This window comes from Neopsephotus bourkii, unplaced genomic scaffold (assembly GCF_033783945.1).
Source record: "Neopsephotus bourkii isolate Nb327-2 ecotype Australia unplaced genomic scaffold, CSIRO-AGI_Nbou_v1 NB_196, whole genome shotgun sequence".
Classification (NCBI taxonomy): Eukaryota; Metazoa; Chordata; class Aves; order Psittaciformes; family Psittacidae; genus Neopsephotus; species Neopsephotus bourkii.
This window is the reverse complement of record NW_026900709.1, coordinates 13,249,420-13,270,569: the sequence shown is the minus strand read 5'-3', so window position 1 is coordinate 13,270,569 and position 21,150 is coordinate 13,249,420. Positions and strand designations below refer to the sequence as shown.

The following is a 21,150-nucleotide window of genomic DNA, read 5'->3' as shown; positions in this document are numbered from 1 at the left end:
GCTCTGTAGTTGAATGTGGCAGCTGAGAGGAAAGATAGAAAGGAGCTCATGCAGTCACACCAAGGTAATGCAGAGATAAAGAAGTTCTGAGCAAGAAGATACCCTTTCAGAAAGGGCCTAATCCATGTGAACTGTTTGAAGGAAGGGGGAGGAGAGGGAAGACAAAGCTGAGTCTGATGAACTGTGAATAGTAAAGTGGATTCTTTCTCCTGTGCAGTTCCTTGGTCCCACGGGCTCTGTTTAAACAGATTGTTCTACTAGGGACAGATCTGGTTTTAATGGTGATCAAATAAACAATTATTGTGGTGTAAGTGGAATAATAGCTTCTGGCAGGGGGCAGAGAAAGAGCAGCTGGAGGCAATAATTACTGAATCCAGATGTGGATTTAATGCACTAGTCTGAATATACAGAGTTTCAGGAACAGCAAACCTGAAATGAAAGAATATAATGTTTTTGTAATTTACATTTTTACAGAGTCTGAATTTTTTGTGTCTGTTTTGACAGACAGAATATGTCGGCAAAGAACTATTTGTTAAAGCATTAAGGATCTTTTCAGTAGAAGCACTTATGGGGGCAAAATGCGTGATGAACTGAAATGCTGAAACATACTGGGTTATTTTTACCAGAGTGTTTTGCTGATGTTTTGTTCTAAGCTAGATCAATTGGGTGACTGTTTACAGTGTCACACTGGCGCAACAAACTGCAGCACAGGGATGGGAATGAGCAAGTGTGTGTGTGAACCTCCTGAGTCACATCTCCATCACAGAAAATGGGAAATGGGAAAAAGAGTTTTTATGAAAATACCTTAAGGCAGACAGAGAGTAGGATGATGGGACAATGGAGTTTAGTTAAGGTTTGTGTAAGAGGTGGTATTTACGTATACATGCTGCAACAGGACTTATGTGATATATTCAGTAAACACAACTGCTGCCTGAAACACTGGTGTCTTGGGACATATGTTAGGAAAGGGAGGTTTTGATGGTAATGCCAGCTCCAGGAGTACTTGCTCTCACAGAATCCCACAGAACCCCAAGGGTTGGAAGGGACCTCAAAAGATCATCTAGCTGTTTCTTCCTTTCCCTGTACTTTAGCTTGCCATCTTTTTCAGCTGTGCTGATGTAACTTGGGCGGGATGCATCATGAACAAAGTCAAGCAACTAATCCATGTTTTTAAAAAGGTTAATTTGAGTAAGCTTGGGAATGGCTGACAGGGGAGTGCTAGGGGCACAGTGGTGAAAGAGAGAACGGGAGATGCCTGCTGTTAGTACTACCAGTGAAATCCTGTGTTGTATAAGGAGAAAAACTGAATTGCTGCAAAATCTGCTGTGACACAGTGAAGAGCAAATATGAAATTGTGATTATATCCTAGAATGTACCCAGAATAAATAGTAGAATTCTACTTTCTTACCGTGAACATCGGAAGCGGTGTATTCCTCTGACCTTTCTGCAGGCTGGGACTTGTGGGCTGTATTTCTCCTCCTGCAAATTCTGAAGAGAATATAAATTTGCCCTAGTTGATTAAGCCTTCAGCTGCGTCTGTATCCCTGTGCCTCAGGTTCCTTTATCTGACAGTTTGAAGAGGTGTGAGGCCCAAACCTACCACTTTATTGAATTTCTAACTTTATAATCAGTTGGAGTTAGTATCAAACAAACATTTTAAGTGTCTGTAGCTGAGAGACAAGGGGAGGGGGAGGGTATGTGTGAGGAAATGCCATAAGCAAATGTTGCTTGTTGTGGAGTAGAACAGAATTTTCTGTTCCTCTGTATCCATTCCCATTCTGCTATGACCTCTGTCAGGAGGATGCAGAATACAGAGGCAGAGTTGCTCATCTGTCAGTGAACAGACAGCTCAGGTATTGGCACAGAGTGAGGTGCAGCCCAATTACCTTGTACTGGAGGAGAGGTCAGTTCCATACAGAATGTCGAGCAAAGCCTTTTTCTTTTTGGTAAATGTTTATATTGCAATATGTAGTTTATTTTATTTTCCCCCTCCCTATTTTTAATGGATTCAATGTACAACTGTAATATGTTTGAATCATTTTATATTACTTTGGTCCCATCTGCAAATGTACTTGCTTTCATTTTATTCAGTGCTTCTGTGGAACATTTTTTTTTTTAAGTTAGATCTATCAAGCTTTCACATATGCATTGGGGATTGTCAGGATGGGCAATTTCCATAAAACACATTTCTAAACACATTTTATATATTCAGTTTCAGTGTCATAATGAAGAAGTTGGTTAGGCTCTTAACAAGTGACAGAGCAATTTTTAAGTGCTTCATATGTTGCAGTGCTTGATGTCAACGGAAGCAGCTTATCTAAAACCCTGGCTTTTAATGTATCTTTACTTCTCCAGTTCATATGAAATGAATAAATTAGGCAAAACATTCAGTTGGTCCTGCCTGTGGAAATGAGTTAATTTATTTGTGATACTGCAAGTCAGTCACTGTGTTCTGTATGTATATTTCCTAATTTTACCAGAACTGGTATTTGACCTAATTGTTCCATAACTGCTAAACGATAGATGTTGTCAGAAAGAGGTGTTCAACTGCATGTGACCAGAGGGAGTTAATTTTTTTGTCTTACTGCTATTCCAAATTATTTTTCCCATAATTTATATATAAATTAAAAATTAAAGGTGAGAAGTAATTTAAGAGAAGTCCATGGTTTTAAAGTCATTATGTAATGAGTGTCATAGGTCGTAAAATAGAACTAGCCATAGGTGAAGATAGAATTAGAGAGATGTAGTGAGATTAACATCATCTTTGCCTGTATAATTTTGAAAATGAGACTTGGTAGTGTGATAACTACACTTGGTAGTGTAGGGGGCACAGTGTTTGCCCCCTTTGTCTTCTTTAGAGTTCAGTGTACTGATTGGTAGATTTTGTTTCTTCGTTTAATAGGGGCCCATGTATAATTATGTATGTTACAGTGTTTTAAAACAATCATTTTATAAAATGATTGATGATAGCAGAAGGTGTTCTAGATAGTGTTTGCTCTGTAGCTGTTTGGATTCATTAATTCAAAAGGACCAGTTAGACCGTGTTTGCTGTGACTTCATTTTATAAGACCAGTCAACCATGTGACAAAAAGTGTTCTTTTAGTCCTCCTCTAACATGACTGCGTCTGCATGTTAAAATTCTGATCACTCCTAGCAGTGCCTTTTGTAGAAAGAGGTCTGAGTTTTTGTGACATCAGTAGTGATGTAGAGGTCTCCTTCCAAATGTAGCATCGTGTTTATGTGCCACAGAGATGATGAACTGGTTGGATCCCCAAAGCTGACAGAAGTCACTAAGGATCTCCTGCATGCATCTATATCCTGCTGCATGGGAACAGCCTTTTCCTGCACATGGTCTGCAAGAGCTCAGTTTGTCTGGTGTGTGTGTGTGTGTGTGTGTGTGTGTGTGTGTGTGTGACAGATGATACCAAGGGGAGTCATCAGCTGAGCTAGTGGAGTAGCCAGTGCCAGCTGAGTTGGGTGAGAGGAAAAGTTTGGTGCCCTGGGAAGAGGCAGTAGTTGGATCCAGTGGTAGTTTATCAGCTGTGATCTGAAAGGGGAGAGCTGAGAAGGAGGAGGGCTTTAATGCCTTGTCTGTGTGTTTGCTCAATCTGATTCTGTTTGTACAGAAGCTTGGGCACTTGCTGCAGGGCTTAAGAAAGTCTCACTGGGGAGCTCTGGTCCACAGTGTCTTGCAGAATAAGCTAAAGCAGGAGAGTGAGACTGTACTTTTTTTGGTATTGCTTAACGAAGATGTATGTATAACTTCAGTACAACTGTCTAGCAGTTCATCAGTTGTGGTTTGCCTGCACGACAGTTAAGATTGCTGGAACAAAGCATGAAGCTAGGCTTAAAACTGCAGCAGGTGGATGCATTTTGATTTCCTGACATTTTCATGTGTTTTTTATGGAAAGCCTAGTGAAGTGCCACATGGCGTACAGGCCTGTAGCTACCCTAGGTGAGGGAAGGGAGAACTGTATTTGTCCTCTGAAAGTTTGATATAAAATGTAATACTACTTAAAATAAAAGTAAAATATGAAAAGGGGTTTATAGTATCACAAATGATTGACTTCGGGGTTTCTTTTCAGGATAAGTGAAGAACTGCCAGAAGTTCCTGTGCTTTACAGAGATGTCTCGTCCCTTTTGCTTATCCAGATCTTAACCATGCCTCAACCATTGCACAAAGGTATGTTTAAAAAATATGTATATTTACATGCTTATGTATATGAGGCTGCAGTCATGGTGGTTTCTGTGGTAAATCGTAGCTGGTCGACTGCATATTCTAAAGTAATGTTTCTGTGTATCTACAGAAGGTGGCATTGAATGGAAACTTCTGTTGTGGGTTGACAGGTTTATCTGTGTCCCCTGTCTTCTCCCATTATCAGTCAGCCTATTCATTAAAGATACAAAAGCTGAGCAAAAACTATTAAGTACTTTTATTGAAAGAAAAGTGTCCTTTGTTTGACCTTCATCTCTTTGCTTAGATGGGCAGCTCAATGGTTGAAGTTGAACTGAGTGCCTAAGGGTGAAAGATTGTAATTTAGTTTGAGTTTCAGAGTTTAAATTACAGCAGCCTTACATAATAAGAGGTCAGATATACAGATGGTAATTGCTGTAATGCAGCAACTTCAGTAGAGACAGCATACAATATAATTTACAAGTATTAATACATACTTAAGAATTGAATTTTTCATTACTAAAGCAAAACTGGTTTAAACCTAAATTTCTTTCCCGTATGAAAGGAAAAGCTGAACCTGGTCTGTCTTGTTAAGAAACAGTGTGTGCTCCAGAAGAATGTGTAGTTCAGACCCTCTGGGCTCTGGCTTTATTATTTATAGCAATACCTTTAGTTTAAAACAAGGACAAAAAGAAAATAAATACCTTTTTCCTACTTCACGAACAATGAACTGGGTATCTGCTTTGGGGTCTTTGTGGCAATTCTGATATCTACGGAGTTTTGCTAGTTTTTGAATAGGTAAATACAAGGATGGTTCTGTTCTTGATGCATACACCTAACTTACAAAGTATAGTAGAAACTGTGTTTTCCTTTTAAGAGATGTTGGTGTTTAGTCCTCACTATTGAGTGTTCAAATTCAGCTCAAGTGACACTGTGTGTATCTGTGAACTTTTTGGGTTGTGGTTTTTCAATTCAATGTACATGTTTATAGATTAAGGCTGTTCAATAAGTTACAAGAATATGAAAATACCAAAATAATAAAATATTTCTGAGTAGGAAGCCTATTGTCAAAATGTTTTTTTTCTTTTTCAACTACAGCTTAACTTAAAATTTTACTGGAAGGACTTAATAAAAGCAGTAAATGAAAGTTTAATGAAACCAACACTTTCTGAAATAGAAGGAGAAACTTGTAGTTTATGTTCAAGCATTGACAAATGCTATTTATGCGTATATACCTTACCCTAGGAAAGACAACATTTAATTAATAGTAAGGCATCCTGTGAAGAATTCTGTAAAATACCACGCATCAGCAGCATGTTTTGCCATTGTTCTTAGGTTTGGTGTACGTTGCAGTTGATAGGGAAATGACAGGTGGCAGGCTTCTGAAGCTGTTTCTTCAAATAACTGTTCAAGCTTTAGATCAAGAAGAATATTTTCAAAGGTTATTTAAATAAAGTTGCCTTTCTGAATTCACTAAAAAAGGTCCAAGTTCCTTAATTTTGCACTTGGTTTGCTTTGTGCATTCTTTCTGCAGTCATTGCCTGCCCGCATATATATCTAATTTGATATTGAAACTAAAAGATGCATGTTGACAGTAGTACGCTTATTCATCTGCACACTTCTTGCACTAGTGTTAAAATTAGAGTTCTGGAAGTGTTTCCTATCTAAACCTTACTTTTAAAGGGGTTTATTTAATGCATATAATGGGTTGGGATGCTGTGAAGTAATTTGGTTCAAAAATTTTGCTTTAAAAAGTTTTAAATCTGGGAACATAAAAGCGTTTCTCAGTACTGTTCAAAAATAAATACAAAAATGCTGCAGTAACCTCTGTTCTGTTTCTGATGGCTTAGTCTTAGTAATAATACTTTTAGACTGTCAGAACATTAGATTAGGGGTTTTATGTACAAACACAGAAGTCCTGACTGCATTTTAGTGCAGAACATTGCACAGTAGGTTACTCCACGGCATACAAATATGCTAGCTACCTATAGAATTATTAAATCAAAATTATGATGTAGCAAAAGCACAGCCTGTACTATGGGGGCAGCAGGAAGACACTCCACATTCCCCACATGTGCATTGCAGAAAGGCAAATAAAATTGCTCTTTGCAGTAGGCAAGAGTATAAGAGCTCTCTAGTGTTATGGATACCTACATATGTCAGATGGTTTGCATTTTACAAGTAAGGGATAATACATATTATTGAAATTATAGTTGATCCTCTGGTGGTTTGGGTATGTCTCCCATAAGATAATTTTGTGACTGTAAAATACTTGTTTTAAAAGCCATGGCACTTACTACACAGCATAAGTTTGTGCAGAAGGCAGGACTTAAGAATGATCCAGATGTGGAAGTGGGTGTGTTTTGTCCAACTCTGGATTCTCAAAACCTGAAAGCCGTCGTCATTTATGATCACATACATATAAGTAAATACAAGGATGTGAATGTATTTTTAAAAATGATAGGAACTACGTGATCTTTAAGGTCCTTTCCCACCCAAACCATTATATGATTCTGTGTAGTATTACTGGTGAATTGAGCAATTAGTATTAAGGTGGGAATAGGGACAAGGAATAATTATAGTTAACAAAACCCAGGTTTTGAAAAATGTCCTAGTTCCATAGGATGCTAAGACATTCAGTGTTGAGCCCTGTGTAATCACCACAGCAGAACAGGAGGAGAACTAGAAGACAGAGTGGGCTATGGCAGATTGGTGACTGTTGACCGGTGACTAGTTTTGCTGCTGTAAGCACAGTGGTTTTCATTCATGCTTTCACAGTGTAAAATTGGTCTCTATCACTTGCACCTGCCGTTGATGGAGATAGAGCTCAGCACTTGAGTTCAAGTCTAGCTCCAATTATAGACTGTAGCTCAGGCTGAAGAGGCATTTTTTACAATTCTGTGAGTGCAGGTTGTTTAATCTTGTAGATCTCAGTCCCAGAAAATTTACTACTGTTCCTCAGGAGGAGGATTGCTAAGAAAATTGAGGTTTCAGCAAAAGAGAAAAGTAGGGCCTAGAGATCTAATGGGATCTGGTGAATTCTCCTGAGGAAATGTGGAGAGGAAACATCACTATAATTCTACCTACTCTAGAATGGGGCAGGTGAAGTATAACAGCATTTGTCATCATGTTAACATAAGTTCCATAGGAAGATAATACAGAAAAAAGTGCACTTTTAATTACATAGTTACAAACGATCGTTTAGGTGCTTAAATTGTGCTGCTTGTATGTACTCAGTGACATTAAAAAGTTTTAGTAACCATTTCTGTGTTGATTTGTAAACATCTGTTATCTAAAGAAGCAATTGTTATTTCATAGATTTAATTATGTACTCACGTCCTGGTCGGGTTTGTTTTAGAATAGAGTAGTGGGGGTTTGCTACTAGATACAAGAAAGGAGAAGCAAGGAGTTTCATCTCCCTTACCTCCTTTTAATTTTCACCTACAAAGCTTGTTTTAAATCCTTTGGGAAGAAAGAAGAATGTAACCTAATTTTTATGAGGTGCTTATGTAAATAAAACTGTTTTGCTTGACTTCAGAGCCTGAGAGGATTTTTTAAAACCCTCATTCTTTTATAAATTGTTTCAGATACTATATTATAGTTGTGTTTGTGCTTAAGGGGTGGTGTAAATGATGATAGAAGTTCTTTGATCTGCCTAGATTTAAGAAAACAACAGAGATTATTTGGGATGGGAAATAGAAGCTAAAGTAAAAAGAGAAAAAAGGATTGGTATTAAAAAAAGGGAAACAAAAAAAACAAAGAAAAGATTATGGTATAGTCTCATTTCAGAGAATTATCCCATTTACCTTTTTTCCTGTTCCAGTTCTAGGAAACCTTATTTTGCCTGTGCTAGTTTCCCCAAAAAACATTTCAAAGCCCTTCTCCTACAGTCTGTATGTAGGTGATAATAATCTTTTAAATATACAAAAAATTGCAAACATTAAACATCTTTCAAAAGAAGGTAAGTTCTAAAATGACAGGGTTTAGTCCTACTGTATTCAGGTGAGGTCCACTAAATAGGTACTCACTAAAGAGTGATTTTCAGTATTATATAGCTGGATTCATATCTGGAAGTGAGGGGATAGAAGCTTAAGTATGCTTAATGTCTGTGCAATGATTTTGTAGGAACTTTAATTTTCCAGTATTTGTATGAATGTAACTTAGCCCAGATGGATTAACCATTGCCAGAAAAGATGATAGGATATGTATTTGCTTACATCTACAGCACCCAATTAGTTGTAGCTATCAGTAATCAGTAGCTTCATCTGATGTAATATTTGGACAAAATAGAATTTGTAATATCACCAGGTCCCTAGGAGGAAATCACTGCTGATCAGGATTAAGGTGAACATACGGAGCAGTGAAAAATTACTTGCTCTGTACTCATTCATTCACTATGGCTGCCGAGTCATTTCTGAAAGCCAAGAAATATATGTTGGTTTGTATGTTTTGTGTTTTTGTACTTTTTGTATAGTGTTTGCTTTTCATTTGAGAAGCATCATTTTAATAACTAGAGATTCTGTAATCAGTGTATTTGCTAAAAATACCAAGTGTTTAAAAATTGCTTTCTTTGTTTTACAGAACACTTCACCTGCATTATAAAAGTGCTGTTCACTTTATTGTATACTCAAGCCTTGGCAGCACTTTCTGTTAAATGCAGCGCTGAAGATAGGATGGCATGGAAAGAGTCAGGAGCTCTCAGAAAGGTTGGTTAATTTATTAAAACATTTATGAAATCTTGCTTATGTATTTCTGGTAGGAGTGCAACAGATTCTTCTGCTTTGCATGTAGTAATTTGCTTCTGCTTCACAAAAATCCAGTAATCTTGTTTCTCTTATTTTTAGAAGGTGTTGGTATGTGACGAGACTTAAAAGCTTCACAATGAATATCTAGTTCCAGAACTCAGCTTCAGGCTTGGTGCTGTATCTCTGTAGTTTCAGTCTTGAGGTTTTTTGCAATGGTATCAAATAAATACAGCTTTCCTTCCTGCCAAATTGAAGTCTTCCTAGACAAACTGTGGTTTGATCTGATGTGTTCCTTTACAGGGAAAGCAGGCAAACTTGCTAGTGGGGAAAAAAACCTCTTGTCCCTTTCTTATTTATTCATGCTGTTTGTGGCTAGCCATATAAATTTCTCTCAGTACGTGGTTTAGAGTGCTCATGTGGTGAAGAGGCAGAGAAGAAAATTCATAGATTAGGCAGGTAGGTATCTTACTATCATTTCATTGCCTTTTGGTATTAGTTACAAGGAAAGTGAAGGTACATCTTGCTATTCCACTTCAGCTGTTTGAGTGCCAGTTCCCACCAGAAGACACAGTTCCCTGCACTGGCATTCATTTAATCCTTCAGTTAGTTTTCTGCTGCATGGACTGATTCCCCAGAAGGTCAGAAGAATGCTGCCAGTGCCAGACTTAAGGGAAAGGATGAAAGTGTTGGGGCCAGGAGGAAGAATACCCCTTCAGACAGCAGCTGGGCCTTAGATTATGTTGGCTGTAACATGAAATGCATGCTGAGAAGCATAACCTGCTTTTCACACAGAAGTCAGATTTGTCATCCTAGTCAGTCACAACTTCAAGGTATTAAGGACAAATTATCTGCTACTATGCAAGGTTTGTTTGTTTTCTGGGCTTGCATTAAGCATTTGAGATCACTGGGCAGTGCTGCATTTTGTTAGCTCCCTCTCCATCCTCTTCTTTGAATATATTTTCTTAGAATTTCAAGAACATCTGCTTGAGATTCTTGCTGGTGAGGGGCTGTTCAATTTTTCTCTTTACCTAAGTGTTTCCCAAGTGAAGATAACTTTGCAGTTTGAAATTTGTGTTCTAAATAGATCAAAGTGTTAGCATCTTATATTCTTTCATAGCCCATATGATAAACATGGACTGCATTTTTTGTTGTAGCAGAGGTTGGAGTTTATTTGAACACATGTTTACAATGCTTAATTTTTTGTCTACAGTGACAGGTTTTACTGTATGAAAATACACTTAGGGCGTCTGGTAGATGGGCTTGCTACCTGTTAGTTCTAAGAACTTCTCTAAGAACTTCTCTTATAGAAGCATGTGAAAGCATTTGCTTCACATAAAGAGCTTTGTACTTGAGGCTTGCAAATTATGGTAATGGCTCAGATAATGGATTTATGAAGTAACCATCTGTCTTGATACCGAAGAGCCCATTTTAGTGGAATTTTCACTAGTGTGCTTGTCTTTGGATGAAAAGGCTGAGTAGGAAATAGCACATTAAACAAAAAGGTATGTTACTGTGAATAGATGCTGTGGTTTAGTATAATTCAAGTAACACAATGGAGTAACTTCTTTCAGTGATAATCTGCCCCAAGTGCAGAGGCTTTGCAGAAGTCCCACATGCAAGTTTCCCTTTCCCCAGTTGTCTTTCCAGCTTCCTGCTCTTCCTCCTGCATAATGTTGCTGCCTTGACCTATGTGTTTGCAAGTGGCCTCTGAGCACAGAGGACTGGCAGCAGTAATCACACAATTCCCAGCACTTTGGCAGCCCTTTTCTTCTTGAACCTGGCCATAGGCCTCATGAATTCTTTCTTTTTGCATGTCATGAGGGAAGTGGGTTTTTAGTTTAGGAATCCAAGTTCTTTCTTTAAAGTTTCTTGAGACCTAACTGATTTAAAATGTATGGTTCAGGCTATCTTTTTCTTACGTACTTGATAATACTGACATTTTGATCCCCGGATGACTACATGTTACTGAATTTCTGTCTGTGGATAATGCTAAGAGACTCTATTTCAGTTTGGTATTCCAGACATTAAAACATGAACTGAAGTCTTGTCTTTGTATTCACACCAAATGATCAAACAACTATAGGAGTTTAATTTCTCAGTAGGGCTGAGAGGTGGATGTTCTACTTCTGATTCCCAACTTTACACTCACTATCTTTGCAAGAAGACTTACGGTGTCGTAAGAAGTACACTGTAAATGCCTGTGGAGTAAACTTCCAGGAATAATGTAGATAAAAGGTTTGTCCTAATTGCTAATTTCAATATGTTTTGCCTTCTGGATCTTGGACTATGAACATGAACAGTGAGACTGCCTTCCCAGTGCAGGAAGGTGAAGGCCCCATCTAAGATCAATGATTTTAATTGACGTCAAAATGCACTAAAGAAACCAATTGCTGAATTATGTACATTGTTATGTGCTGAAGTCTTTATAGGTCTAATACCACCTAGCTGCTTTGGAATTGTTCTGAAGAAGCCCAGTAATTCTTCTCTCTGTTATTGTTTTTTATGTTCATGATTCTATGATACGCTAACAGAGCTCAAAATTCACACCCAATCATGTTATTCCTGGGTAGGATTTATTATGACTTGAAACAAACATGTTTATGTGAATACTGCTTTCTATTTCTGATGGCTTTCTATGATCGTTGCCTTTAAATGTCAATGTTGTGGCACAAAGCTTAGTGGCTATTAATTCTTTCAACTAAATATTTCTTTCCATCTGTAGTAGATACTGTTCATTCCAAACATAACTTTCCATTTTATGATAGACTGATTTCAACTTAAAATACATAGCAAGAGTTTTGGAGTTCTTTCTGGTTGGTACATTTTAGAAAATTACTATTTTTTTTAATTAGTTGTATTAGAATTCAAATTCTATCAAAACACGACGTATCCATGCAGTGATTCTTCCTAATTGTAAAGTATGCAAAAACAATGGAAATCCGACATTTTAACAGTGTTTTCATGTAACACTCAGTTTAGAACGCATGTAACTGAAGTAGCAGTTCCCGTTTCACTCCGCGACGTAAATTATTATTTTTTCTAAAAACAATATGTATCTTTGTAGGTCAAAATCCGTGTGTTGAACAAAAGGAAATGTACTTCGTTGCTGTTATTTTTACCAGGAGCCTTTTTTCCTTTTTCATGACCAGTGCATCTTGGGTTTCTTTCCTTCTTATTTGCAGAATACATCCAGTGGAGAAAAATCTTGGGAAGTGTTGCTGGGTCATGTGATCAGTGAGCTGTCAAAGGGGAAGATGTATGAAGAAGGAGAGACTGAAGAATTAACAGTGGTATTGCCAAATCTCTTGAGAAGTTATCCAGCATGACCCGTTTCTGTCTCTTATTTATGTTTTTCAGCTTCGTTGTTAAAATGATTTTTCTCTGATCTTGCTAAAGACTTCAGTACAACTCCTCATTTTCCAGATCAAAGCACATCCCTTTGGGATAGTTTGCCTGTACAAATCTTTCTTTTACTAATATCGTGTGTGGCCAGTGCTGTGCTGGGAAATTTATTGACAAATACTTCTTTATAATTGTGGGGTTTAATCATATGTATGAAAGACCTTTCAAAAACTTGGAAAACTGAATATTTAAGTAGGAAAAACATTTGTCAAGGGGGAGAAAAACCCACAGTTATTTCAGATTATTAGTGAAATGCTGGCCTTTGGAACGTGTTTTTAATGCAGTAGTTTATATAGTATGCTAAAAACCATTGGAGTTTCTTACATGGCAGGCAACTTATTTGGGGCAAAATTCATAATTGCTTCCTTCCTCCATAGGTAAATCCTGATTCTGTGGAGTGCTATCTGCAGCTGTTCTGCCTGCCTTTCCTCAGGATTGCAAGCCTTCTTCAACACCATCTTTTTGGAGGAGATTTACCTAGTTGCCAGGTACAGATTGAGAGGGGCACACTCAGATATATCCATTTAAAAGCTAGAGATCAAAACTTAGACTTTTAAGGTATCTTTTTCATAGTATATATTTTCTATCCTAAGTTTATTTTTTTAATCATTTAATAGCATTGCTCTGCAGCATTGTTTGTTTTCTATAAATTTGTTTTCAAGGCAGTTTCCCTGATTCCTGATATTCTTAAAATTCAGTACATAGATGCTTATTTATCAGATTGTAAATCCCTGTCTTATAACATGCCAGCATACTTCTAAAACTTGTCCAACATTGGCACAGATGGCATAATTTTCACACAGACTGGAATTCAGCCCTGCTTTTGCTTAATGCCTGTTAATGTTTGGACTTTATTCTCAAGAGATGTTGCATCATCGGACAATAATGTTTAAGTTCCATGGCTGATTTAAGTACAGTTTGCTGCAGGTCAGCTCCCTCAGTTCCTTGCTTCAAAATCATCTCATCTTCAACACCAGCTACAAGCCAGTTTGGAGTGATAAACAGGAAGAAAATTATTGGGGAGTTTGGAATTTTCTTTTTTTTGTTTGTGTTTTTTGGATTTGTGTGTTTATGTGGGTTTTGGTTGGGGTTTTGGGAGGTTTTGGGGTTTTTTCACTGACTAGTTTTCCTGCATTTTGAAAATTCAGTTTAAGGTCATCTGGAAAAATTCGAAGGTTTTCTGTGTCTCTAAACATGAGTATTAGCATCATTGTACCAGAACATCTTTACTTTTGTAATTGGAATAGATACATTTTTAATGAACTATTTAAACATTTGGAGCATATGGATTAATCTAAGTCTCTCTGGTTTCATACCCAAAAGGAAGATGAAGAATTCACAGTTCTTGCAAGCTGCCTGGGTCTATTACCATCTTTTCAGTCCGCTCATCAGTTCACCAGTGCCTCTTGTCTTGATTGGCCAGTGCCAGCATTTGACATGATATCACAGTGGTGCTCAGAATTGGCTTCATTTGGAGACAGACATCCAGATCAAGTAAAGGTATGTAGCAAAATTACTTCTTCCAAAATAGCCCTGATGTGGCAGCTGCTATTTGTTGCTTGATTCACTATGCACATACACTACTGTCCTGGATATGGATTTGAGAACCTGACTTGTAAATGAGAGAGAAATTGTAATCAGAAATATTAGTTAGTGGATGTGGGGTGGATTGGTTAAAAACAGGAATAAGAAAAGCTGTCTGGTTTTTTTTTAATATGATTACTGGAGACAGAAAATAGAAATGCTATTCTTAGATGATACTAAGTGTACCCATGTCTTCTGCACCTCAAGCCTGTAAAAGGCATGTAGTTGAAACTTTGACTTTTAAGAAAGTAAGTACCAGAAGATTTTTCTTACCTCTAAGATGTTACTGATATTTTTGAGCATCTGAAAAAGATCAAAAAGTAAAAGCATTTTTAATAGTCAACTGATAAAAGATTGCACATCGTGTATGAAAGGTAAAGAAACAGAACAAAGACTTGAATCAGTATGATTGGAATATCAGTTGTGAAATGGAAATGTTCCCAACATTACTGCATGGTTTTTATGAAGAAGGTGCCTCTCAACAATTCCGAGTCCCATTCTCCTAAGTTTATGGTGTCAGAGGCAAGCCAGATGCATTCTTTACTCTGCAAAATTATCTGCATCTGCCTTTGCGTGCTTGCAGGCATGAGTTAGGCTATTGTGAATGAAAATTTGAATACTCAGATTAATCTCAAAATGCAGTTGCTGACAATCTGATAGGCATTTGAAAGAGACTGCAGTGAAACTGGTAGCATTCTTTCCGTGATTGAAAAGGAACCAGCTACACGTTAGGTTCTGAGGTCTCACTTAAAAAATATCACATTTAGAAACATCCGTGGGAAAAGGCTAACTGTCTGTTTCACACCCATTGCAAAAGATGAGATGTGACCACAGCTGGGGAGGGTGTTCAGCCAGATCAGTTTTGACCTATAAGTGGAGGAGTGATTTTTAAACTGCAAGCTTCCTTTCTTAGAAAATACCAGGGCATAAGTTAATGTTCACAACTAATAAATTGTTCTTATGTTATTTGTAGGCTTTGCTTATCCAGGAACCTAAGTGGGACTTGCCACGCCTCCTTCAGTTGCCTGAGAATTATAATACCATTTTCCAGTATTATCACAGAAAGACTTGTACTGTTTGTACCAAGGTTCCTAAAGATCCTGCTGTTTGTCTAGTTTGTGGTACTTTTGTATGCCTGAAAGGACTGTGCTGCAAACAACAGAGTTACTGTGAATGTGTTCTGGTAAGAGAGAGATAATTCACATTCTATAATTGATTCTCACTCTCTTGGATAGCTTTAAACTCCATTGCTCAGTTTTGGTGGTTTCTTTCCAAAATGTCCTTATGTAATCATAGAATAGTTTTGGGCTGGAAGGGACCTCTAAAAGTCATCTAGTCCAGCTCCAATAATAACATTTAGTGCTTATTTCTGGTAGGTGGACCTACACTGGATTCTAAAGAGTAATTTTAGTCACATTTTTAAGCCCACAGCCTATTTGAGGAATTCTTGCAAAGCCATTGTGTGTATTGTTGACGCATGGTTTTGCTCCATAACCAGTGGAATTTTGTCTACATTCTGATTGCTTATTATTTTAATTTTCCTGTTTTGTTTCCTTGCTTTCTGTGTACACAAGAATATCAGTGTATGGTTTGTTGGGTTTTTTCTTTTTTTTTCCCTTTTATGGAATACTTTCTGATATACCCGACTATCTACTAGTGATCTACAGACTATAACTAGATAAAGAGCATTTTAAAGTCTTTAATTCAGCAGCAAAGTTTTCTAGTCAGCACATCCGTAAGTTCTTTCAGGAGCCTGAGTTGGACAGCATCTAGTATTGTTTTCCTGTCTATGATAAAGGTTTGCTTTAATAGCTGTTCCGTTTCCTACCATAGGACAGTTAGTAAGTAGTAGAAGGCTAGAACTACCTGAACTTTATAAAACTGAAGGGAATTTGGTTTTAGCTTTTGGTTTTGTTTTCCGAATGAGGCATAAAATGAGAAGAAATGTCAGAGGGATCTTGGATCCTATTTGAAATTGTTTGAACTCATCTTTCTCTCATGTTGCTAATGTGGACAAGATTTTAAATAGGTTTTACAGCTGTATTTAAGGTGTCAAGCTTCTTGAACACAGAAAGTTATAAAAAAAGGAATTAAGAATCTGTAATTTCATTATAGGTTATAATTCATTATAGGTTATGCCTCTAATTGTAATAAAATTGTATAGGAAGAGCACGTTTTTAATTGTTGAAATGAATTTGTTATAATATAACATATATATATAATATATGATCATGCATATATATATGCATATATATAATGTATGATCAAATATATAATATATGATCATGCTGCTCATTGAGATGGGTGACACTGAAGTTTAAGCAAAATTAGTAAAAGAATTTTTTTTACTAGACTTGTAGAGCCATAGACTAGGTCTGTGAGCATGGACAGAGAACGCAAATGCTTAGTAATACAGACTACTGTAAAAAAGATAATATTAAGTTTTTCTGAATAGTTTGTCTTATTCTTGCCATCTTTGAAAAATATTTGGCCATGCCACACAGTTTGGTCCTACAACAACGAATCCAGAATACCACAGAGAATGTTTTTTCTCATTTTTCTTAGGTAGTTTTATTTTTGCATGATAACAAATATCCTCCGTTTTTGAGCAGGGAACCATTTTGTTATTATGGCAGCACAAGGTATGGAATTTTAGTTTGCCTGGAGAATTCTGGGGCAGGCTAACCTTTTTCAAACTCTTATTAAATAATGTGTGTATGTTATTTCAAGCAAAATGAATTACTGTTTTGAGAGACACTAACAGAGTCTTCGCACTCTTACCTTTTTGAACCATATTATTACAGCATTCTCAAAACTGTGGAGCTGGGACAGGAATATTTCTTTTGATTAACGCATCTGTAATCATCATCATACGAGGTCATCGTTTCTGCCTTTGGGGTTCTGTTTATCTAGATGCACATGGTGAAGAAGACAGAGATCTTAGGTAATGTTTTCATTACAAGTATGTTTTATTGTTGCTCCTCTGTATAGATCAACTTTTATGTTATACAGTAATTATAATAACTAATGACTACCTTCCTTGACTGGAAAACCCCCATTTACTGCAAATTGGACTGACTCTTTGTTGTTTTTGCCCAAAGGTGGTGTAGTCATGATCATTGACAGATGATTCCTATTGACAGATTCCTATGTTGCCATTCCCAGTGACAGGCAATTTTTAGTGTTGCATAGGGAAACACTTTTTCTCCCAAAGCTGTCGTTTGCTCTCAGTCAAACGATGCAGTTGAATCCTAATGTACAGAAAGAGTGCAGCTTCCAAGCTACAGAAGCCTGAGAGAACAAGAGATGCTTTCAGGTTTCTACTATGCAGAAGGGAGGAAGGGAAGACCCAACAGTTATCCTTTTAAAAGCAAAACCAAAAGCCCCTCACCAATAAAAATGCAGGCTTCCCCTGGGAAAAAGTTGTACGAGTGTCATGTGTTGATTATGTAATGAAGTTTTACACTCACTTGGCTTGTTAACTATTTGTATTTCTTTTTTTATCCCTTTTCCTACAGGCGTGGTAAACCTCTCTACATATGCAAGGAAAGATACAAAGTGCTTGAGCAGCAGTGGGTGTCTCATACTTTTGATCATATCAATAAAAGATGGGGGCCACACTACAATGGCTTGTAAATCATCTACACACCAATTCATTGCTGTCACCATGAAAAAATGCATCTCAACTGACAATAGCTTTAATTGAATGGGAGTTTAGCTCTTTGCCTCGGGGTGAAGTGCGGTCTGGGCATAAAAGGGAAATGGAACTTTGTCAACATGTGAAATTTTAGCAAAATTAGCTGCTGTGGCTACTAAATAATGATACGATAATTTGAAATTAAACCCTCAGAATGGTGTGAGCAATCTGATTGCACTCCGTAGTCCATTTTTCTTCTTTTTTTAAAGCCCATTATTGTTAAGAAGCACAAATTTTACTTACAGTTGTTTAGAGGCTCCAGGGATAGCTGTCAAGTTTTTATTTTTCTCTGCATGGAGTTGTTTTTAGCAATTTCTGCTGCAACAGTGTATATGTCTACTACATCTACTAAATATGTTGGATAAAATTTCTTGGCCTTTTTTGTGTTGGTTTTGAGGTTTTGCTTGATAACGCGTTTGTAATTAGGGTTTGTAAAAGAGTTGTGAGACTGCATGGTTACAATTGGTCTGGAAGTTTAATTAAGTATTTCACTTATCATGAGAGGTCTATTGAAATATTTCAGGCATTACTGAAAACTTATGCATTCTCAGGAATTCCTTTTTTTTTTTTGTCTCCATAAATAAGTGAAATAGCTGTAAATTAGGTATCTATTGCTCTTCATGTAATCCAGAACATATATTCTTATCATTTTCCAGCAAGGAGACTTTTTTTTTTCCATATAAATTGAATAAACTGTTAGTGATAACACATACAGAAATTGCTGTATATAGAGAATTTGTATGGCGCCCAACACAGCAGATCACAGTTACAAGCCTAACCACCGTAAGCCTGCCTGTCATTTCAAACCCAGATGTATGTTTCAGAATGATTGGATTGGAAATATGCAGGCTGTTCTGCAAATGAAACATAATTTTGCATCTTTCCTGTAATTTCGGGAGGTTCTTCTATATTGTATTTGTTTAAAGTAATCACTGTTCTTTCTGCTTGGTTTCCTAAAAGGGAAAAAAACAGAGATAGCCTAGGTGAACAACCAATGCATGTGCAGCCTCACTGGATGAATGCCAAAACAGTTCATGCTTAGAGGTCTAAAAAAATTCATGACAGCAGGCATGGCTGGGCTAAACCCCATCGTGTAAGTAGGTAGGAAAGATTATAGTTAAAATCTGGTATGTAATATATTGCTACTAATGTTTTTCACAAGCGTTGGACATTTGCTGGCTATTTCATACAGTACTACCAAACAGTCCTGGTAGTTTCGACTTTCATAGCTTGCGTGTAAGATAAAATTTATATGTGTAAAATAAACCATCTTATGATAAAACCACATATACAATGAGAACAGTTCCCCATTGGAAGTCCTTACTAGTGAAAAGTGTGTAGGGGAAATAAAATGACTGTATAGCAATCATGGAGAATGCACAGAAGGAAAAGTAAGTAAATACAACGAGTTTTTCTGGATACCTGCAATTCAAAAAAACACAATAAAGGATGCTGGGTTTTATACATACATATAAATATATATATTTCAAAAGTATTACAGTACATCCTGTAAGAGTATTATTCTGTTTCACCAACTAAATGGCTATGTCTTTTCCAAAATACTCCTTTTTTGATACTGTATTATAAGTTCTGCCTGTAATATTTTTGCATTGCTCATTATGAGTATCAGGCCATTTTGTAAGTGTGATTAAAGAGCAAAAAGAATCTTTACATCTCCAGCATAACATTATTACAGGGCTCATGAACTTGAGTAATCTGTAGTTTGAAGCTCCAACGCTATATTTACAAGAGATAATGTACCCAGAATTTGATTACTGTGTTTTATTTAAAATGGAATGTTCTCTGGTTGTGCATATGGATGTGAAGTAAAACTATTAGCCTTAACTTTAACATTTGGGTATTTCATAGTGTTTATTTTAGTACTGGTGAATTAGTCACCAGTCAACTTAAAACCAACAACAACAAAATCACTTGGTGGAAAAATTGTACTTGAACATCCTTGCATGCTGCTAAACAAGAATTTTTATTTCCCCCATAACTTTTTTAATCCTACTTTATTAAGCTAACCTTGAAAAATAACAGGTCCAAACTAGAGTGGTGTGTGCGTGTATTACTCAAATGTTCTGGTGTGATATCCTGTATGAATGACCATTTAAGTACAGTACATTACTGTAGAATCTAAATCTTTATAACACATCAGAAGAGTATAAAACTAGGAATACAATAATCAACAATTGTAAGATATGTTAATAAAAGTCTACTGTCAATCTGAGTGTTCGCAATTTTTTTTTCTCTACCACAGTCATCCCAAATATGATTGTTACACAGTTTACTCAATAGCCAGGCAGTTGTTTAAATGTCAGAAGCTTATGCATGCAAGGTACTTTGCATAGAAAGGAATCTGGTATGTTTTGTTTTTGTTCCTCAGACACAGTCATGTATTTTGTGTTGGTAATTTGGATTATTTTATTGTTCTCAACTATACCACTTAAGGTTGTGCTTAATTTTATGCTAGCTCTTGCAGTATTGCTGCTTAAAACTGCCAAAATTAGAATGCTGAGTTGAGAAACTGTACTGCTATGAAAACCATGCTTGAGCTTCTCTTCTGTCAATCTGTTTCTGGAGTTAACTATTACTTCAAGCTGATGAATGTACATATTTATGTATTAAATTTCTCCTTTTTTTCTGACCTTTGAGAAATGTGGTGAAACAGTCTTGTTTTGACCTTGACCTTTGGATAATAGCATTTTTCCTTAGTGGCAGCCTGAGATTTTCAGTGACTACTTGCATCACCTCTGCAGTGGGAATCTTGCATAACTCACAGCATTTCACAGCAAAGCACATTTTCCTTTAAAAAGAGAATCTTTCTCTTCAGTATCCAATAGATGTTATTCTTTACTTCAGACTCCCATACAGTCAATTTGAGCTGTGAGTATAGCTGCCAGAGGAGACAGTGCGGTTTGTGCTGATCTTGATATGATTTAGATCCAATTTTCATCTAACCCAGATTCTGCAGAACTGCTTTTTACTTTTTTTCTCAGAGGTGGGGGTAATGATGAATGTAGATAGGATTGACAGGACACGGAGGAATGATTTTTTAACTGAAAGAGGGGAGATTTAGATTAGATACAAAGAAATTCTGAACTATGAGGGTGGTGTGCCACCGGCACAGGTTGTCCAGAGAAGCTGTGGCTGCCCCATCTCTGGCAATGTTCAAGGCCAGGTTGGATGGGCCTTTGAGCAACCTGCTCTAGTGGAAGGTGTACCTGCTTTTGGCAGGGGGGTTGGAACTGGATGAGCTTTAAGGCCCCTTCCAAACCAAACCATTCTATGAAATTACGATGCCTGCAAAGTAAGAAAGCCACTGGGATGAGCTGACCCAGTGTATGGAGGTTTATAGCTTTCAAGTGTCAAGTGCAGGATACAAGGGTGCGCATGTAATTTTAGGATACTGCCTGTATGTGACAATGTTTGCTGGGTGGATTGCTCATTGCAGTCAGTGATATCCATGCTGCTCATCTGAAGGCCATGCTGCATGAATAACCTGCTTTTTGGGAGGACAGTGCCCAAGCACTTGCTCTCATGTT

The 21,150-nt window shown here is 37.0% G+C and overlaps 1 protein-coding gene across 10 annotated transcripts in view; it reads left to right on the top strand.

Annotated features, from left to right (window-relative positions):
* Window positions 1–19,835, top strand: part of UBR3 (ubiquitin protein ligase E3 component n-recognin 3) — a 109,419-nt gene extending 89,584 nt beyond the window's left edge. For 8 of the 10 annotated variants that reach the window (XM_061342829.1, XM_061342810.1, XM_061342803.1 and 5 more), the window contains 8 exons: window positions 4,086–4,183; window positions 8,756–8,880; window positions 12,102–12,209; window positions 12,699–12,809; window positions 13,645–13,821; window positions 14,879–15,088; window positions 16,710–16,849; window positions 17,424–19,835. In XM_061342829.1, the coding sequence (XP_061198813.1) occupies window positions 4,086–4,183; window positions 8,756–8,880; window positions 12,102–12,209; window positions 12,699–12,809; window positions 13,645–13,821; window positions 14,879–15,088; window positions 16,710–16,849; window positions 17,424–17,541 (1,087 nt within the window). In that variant the 3' untranslated portion in view covers window positions 17,542–19,835. Of the gene's footprint in view, window positions 1–4,085; window positions 4,184–8,755; window positions 8,881–12,101; window positions 12,210–12,698; window positions 12,810–13,644; window positions 13,822–14,878; window positions 15,089–16,709; window positions 16,850–17,423 lie in introns of those variants that run through there. The other 2 variants (XM_061342779.1, XM_061342843.1) reach the window with 2 other exon arrangements.
* The last annotated feature ends 1,315 nt before the right edge of the window (window positions 19,836–21,150 follow it).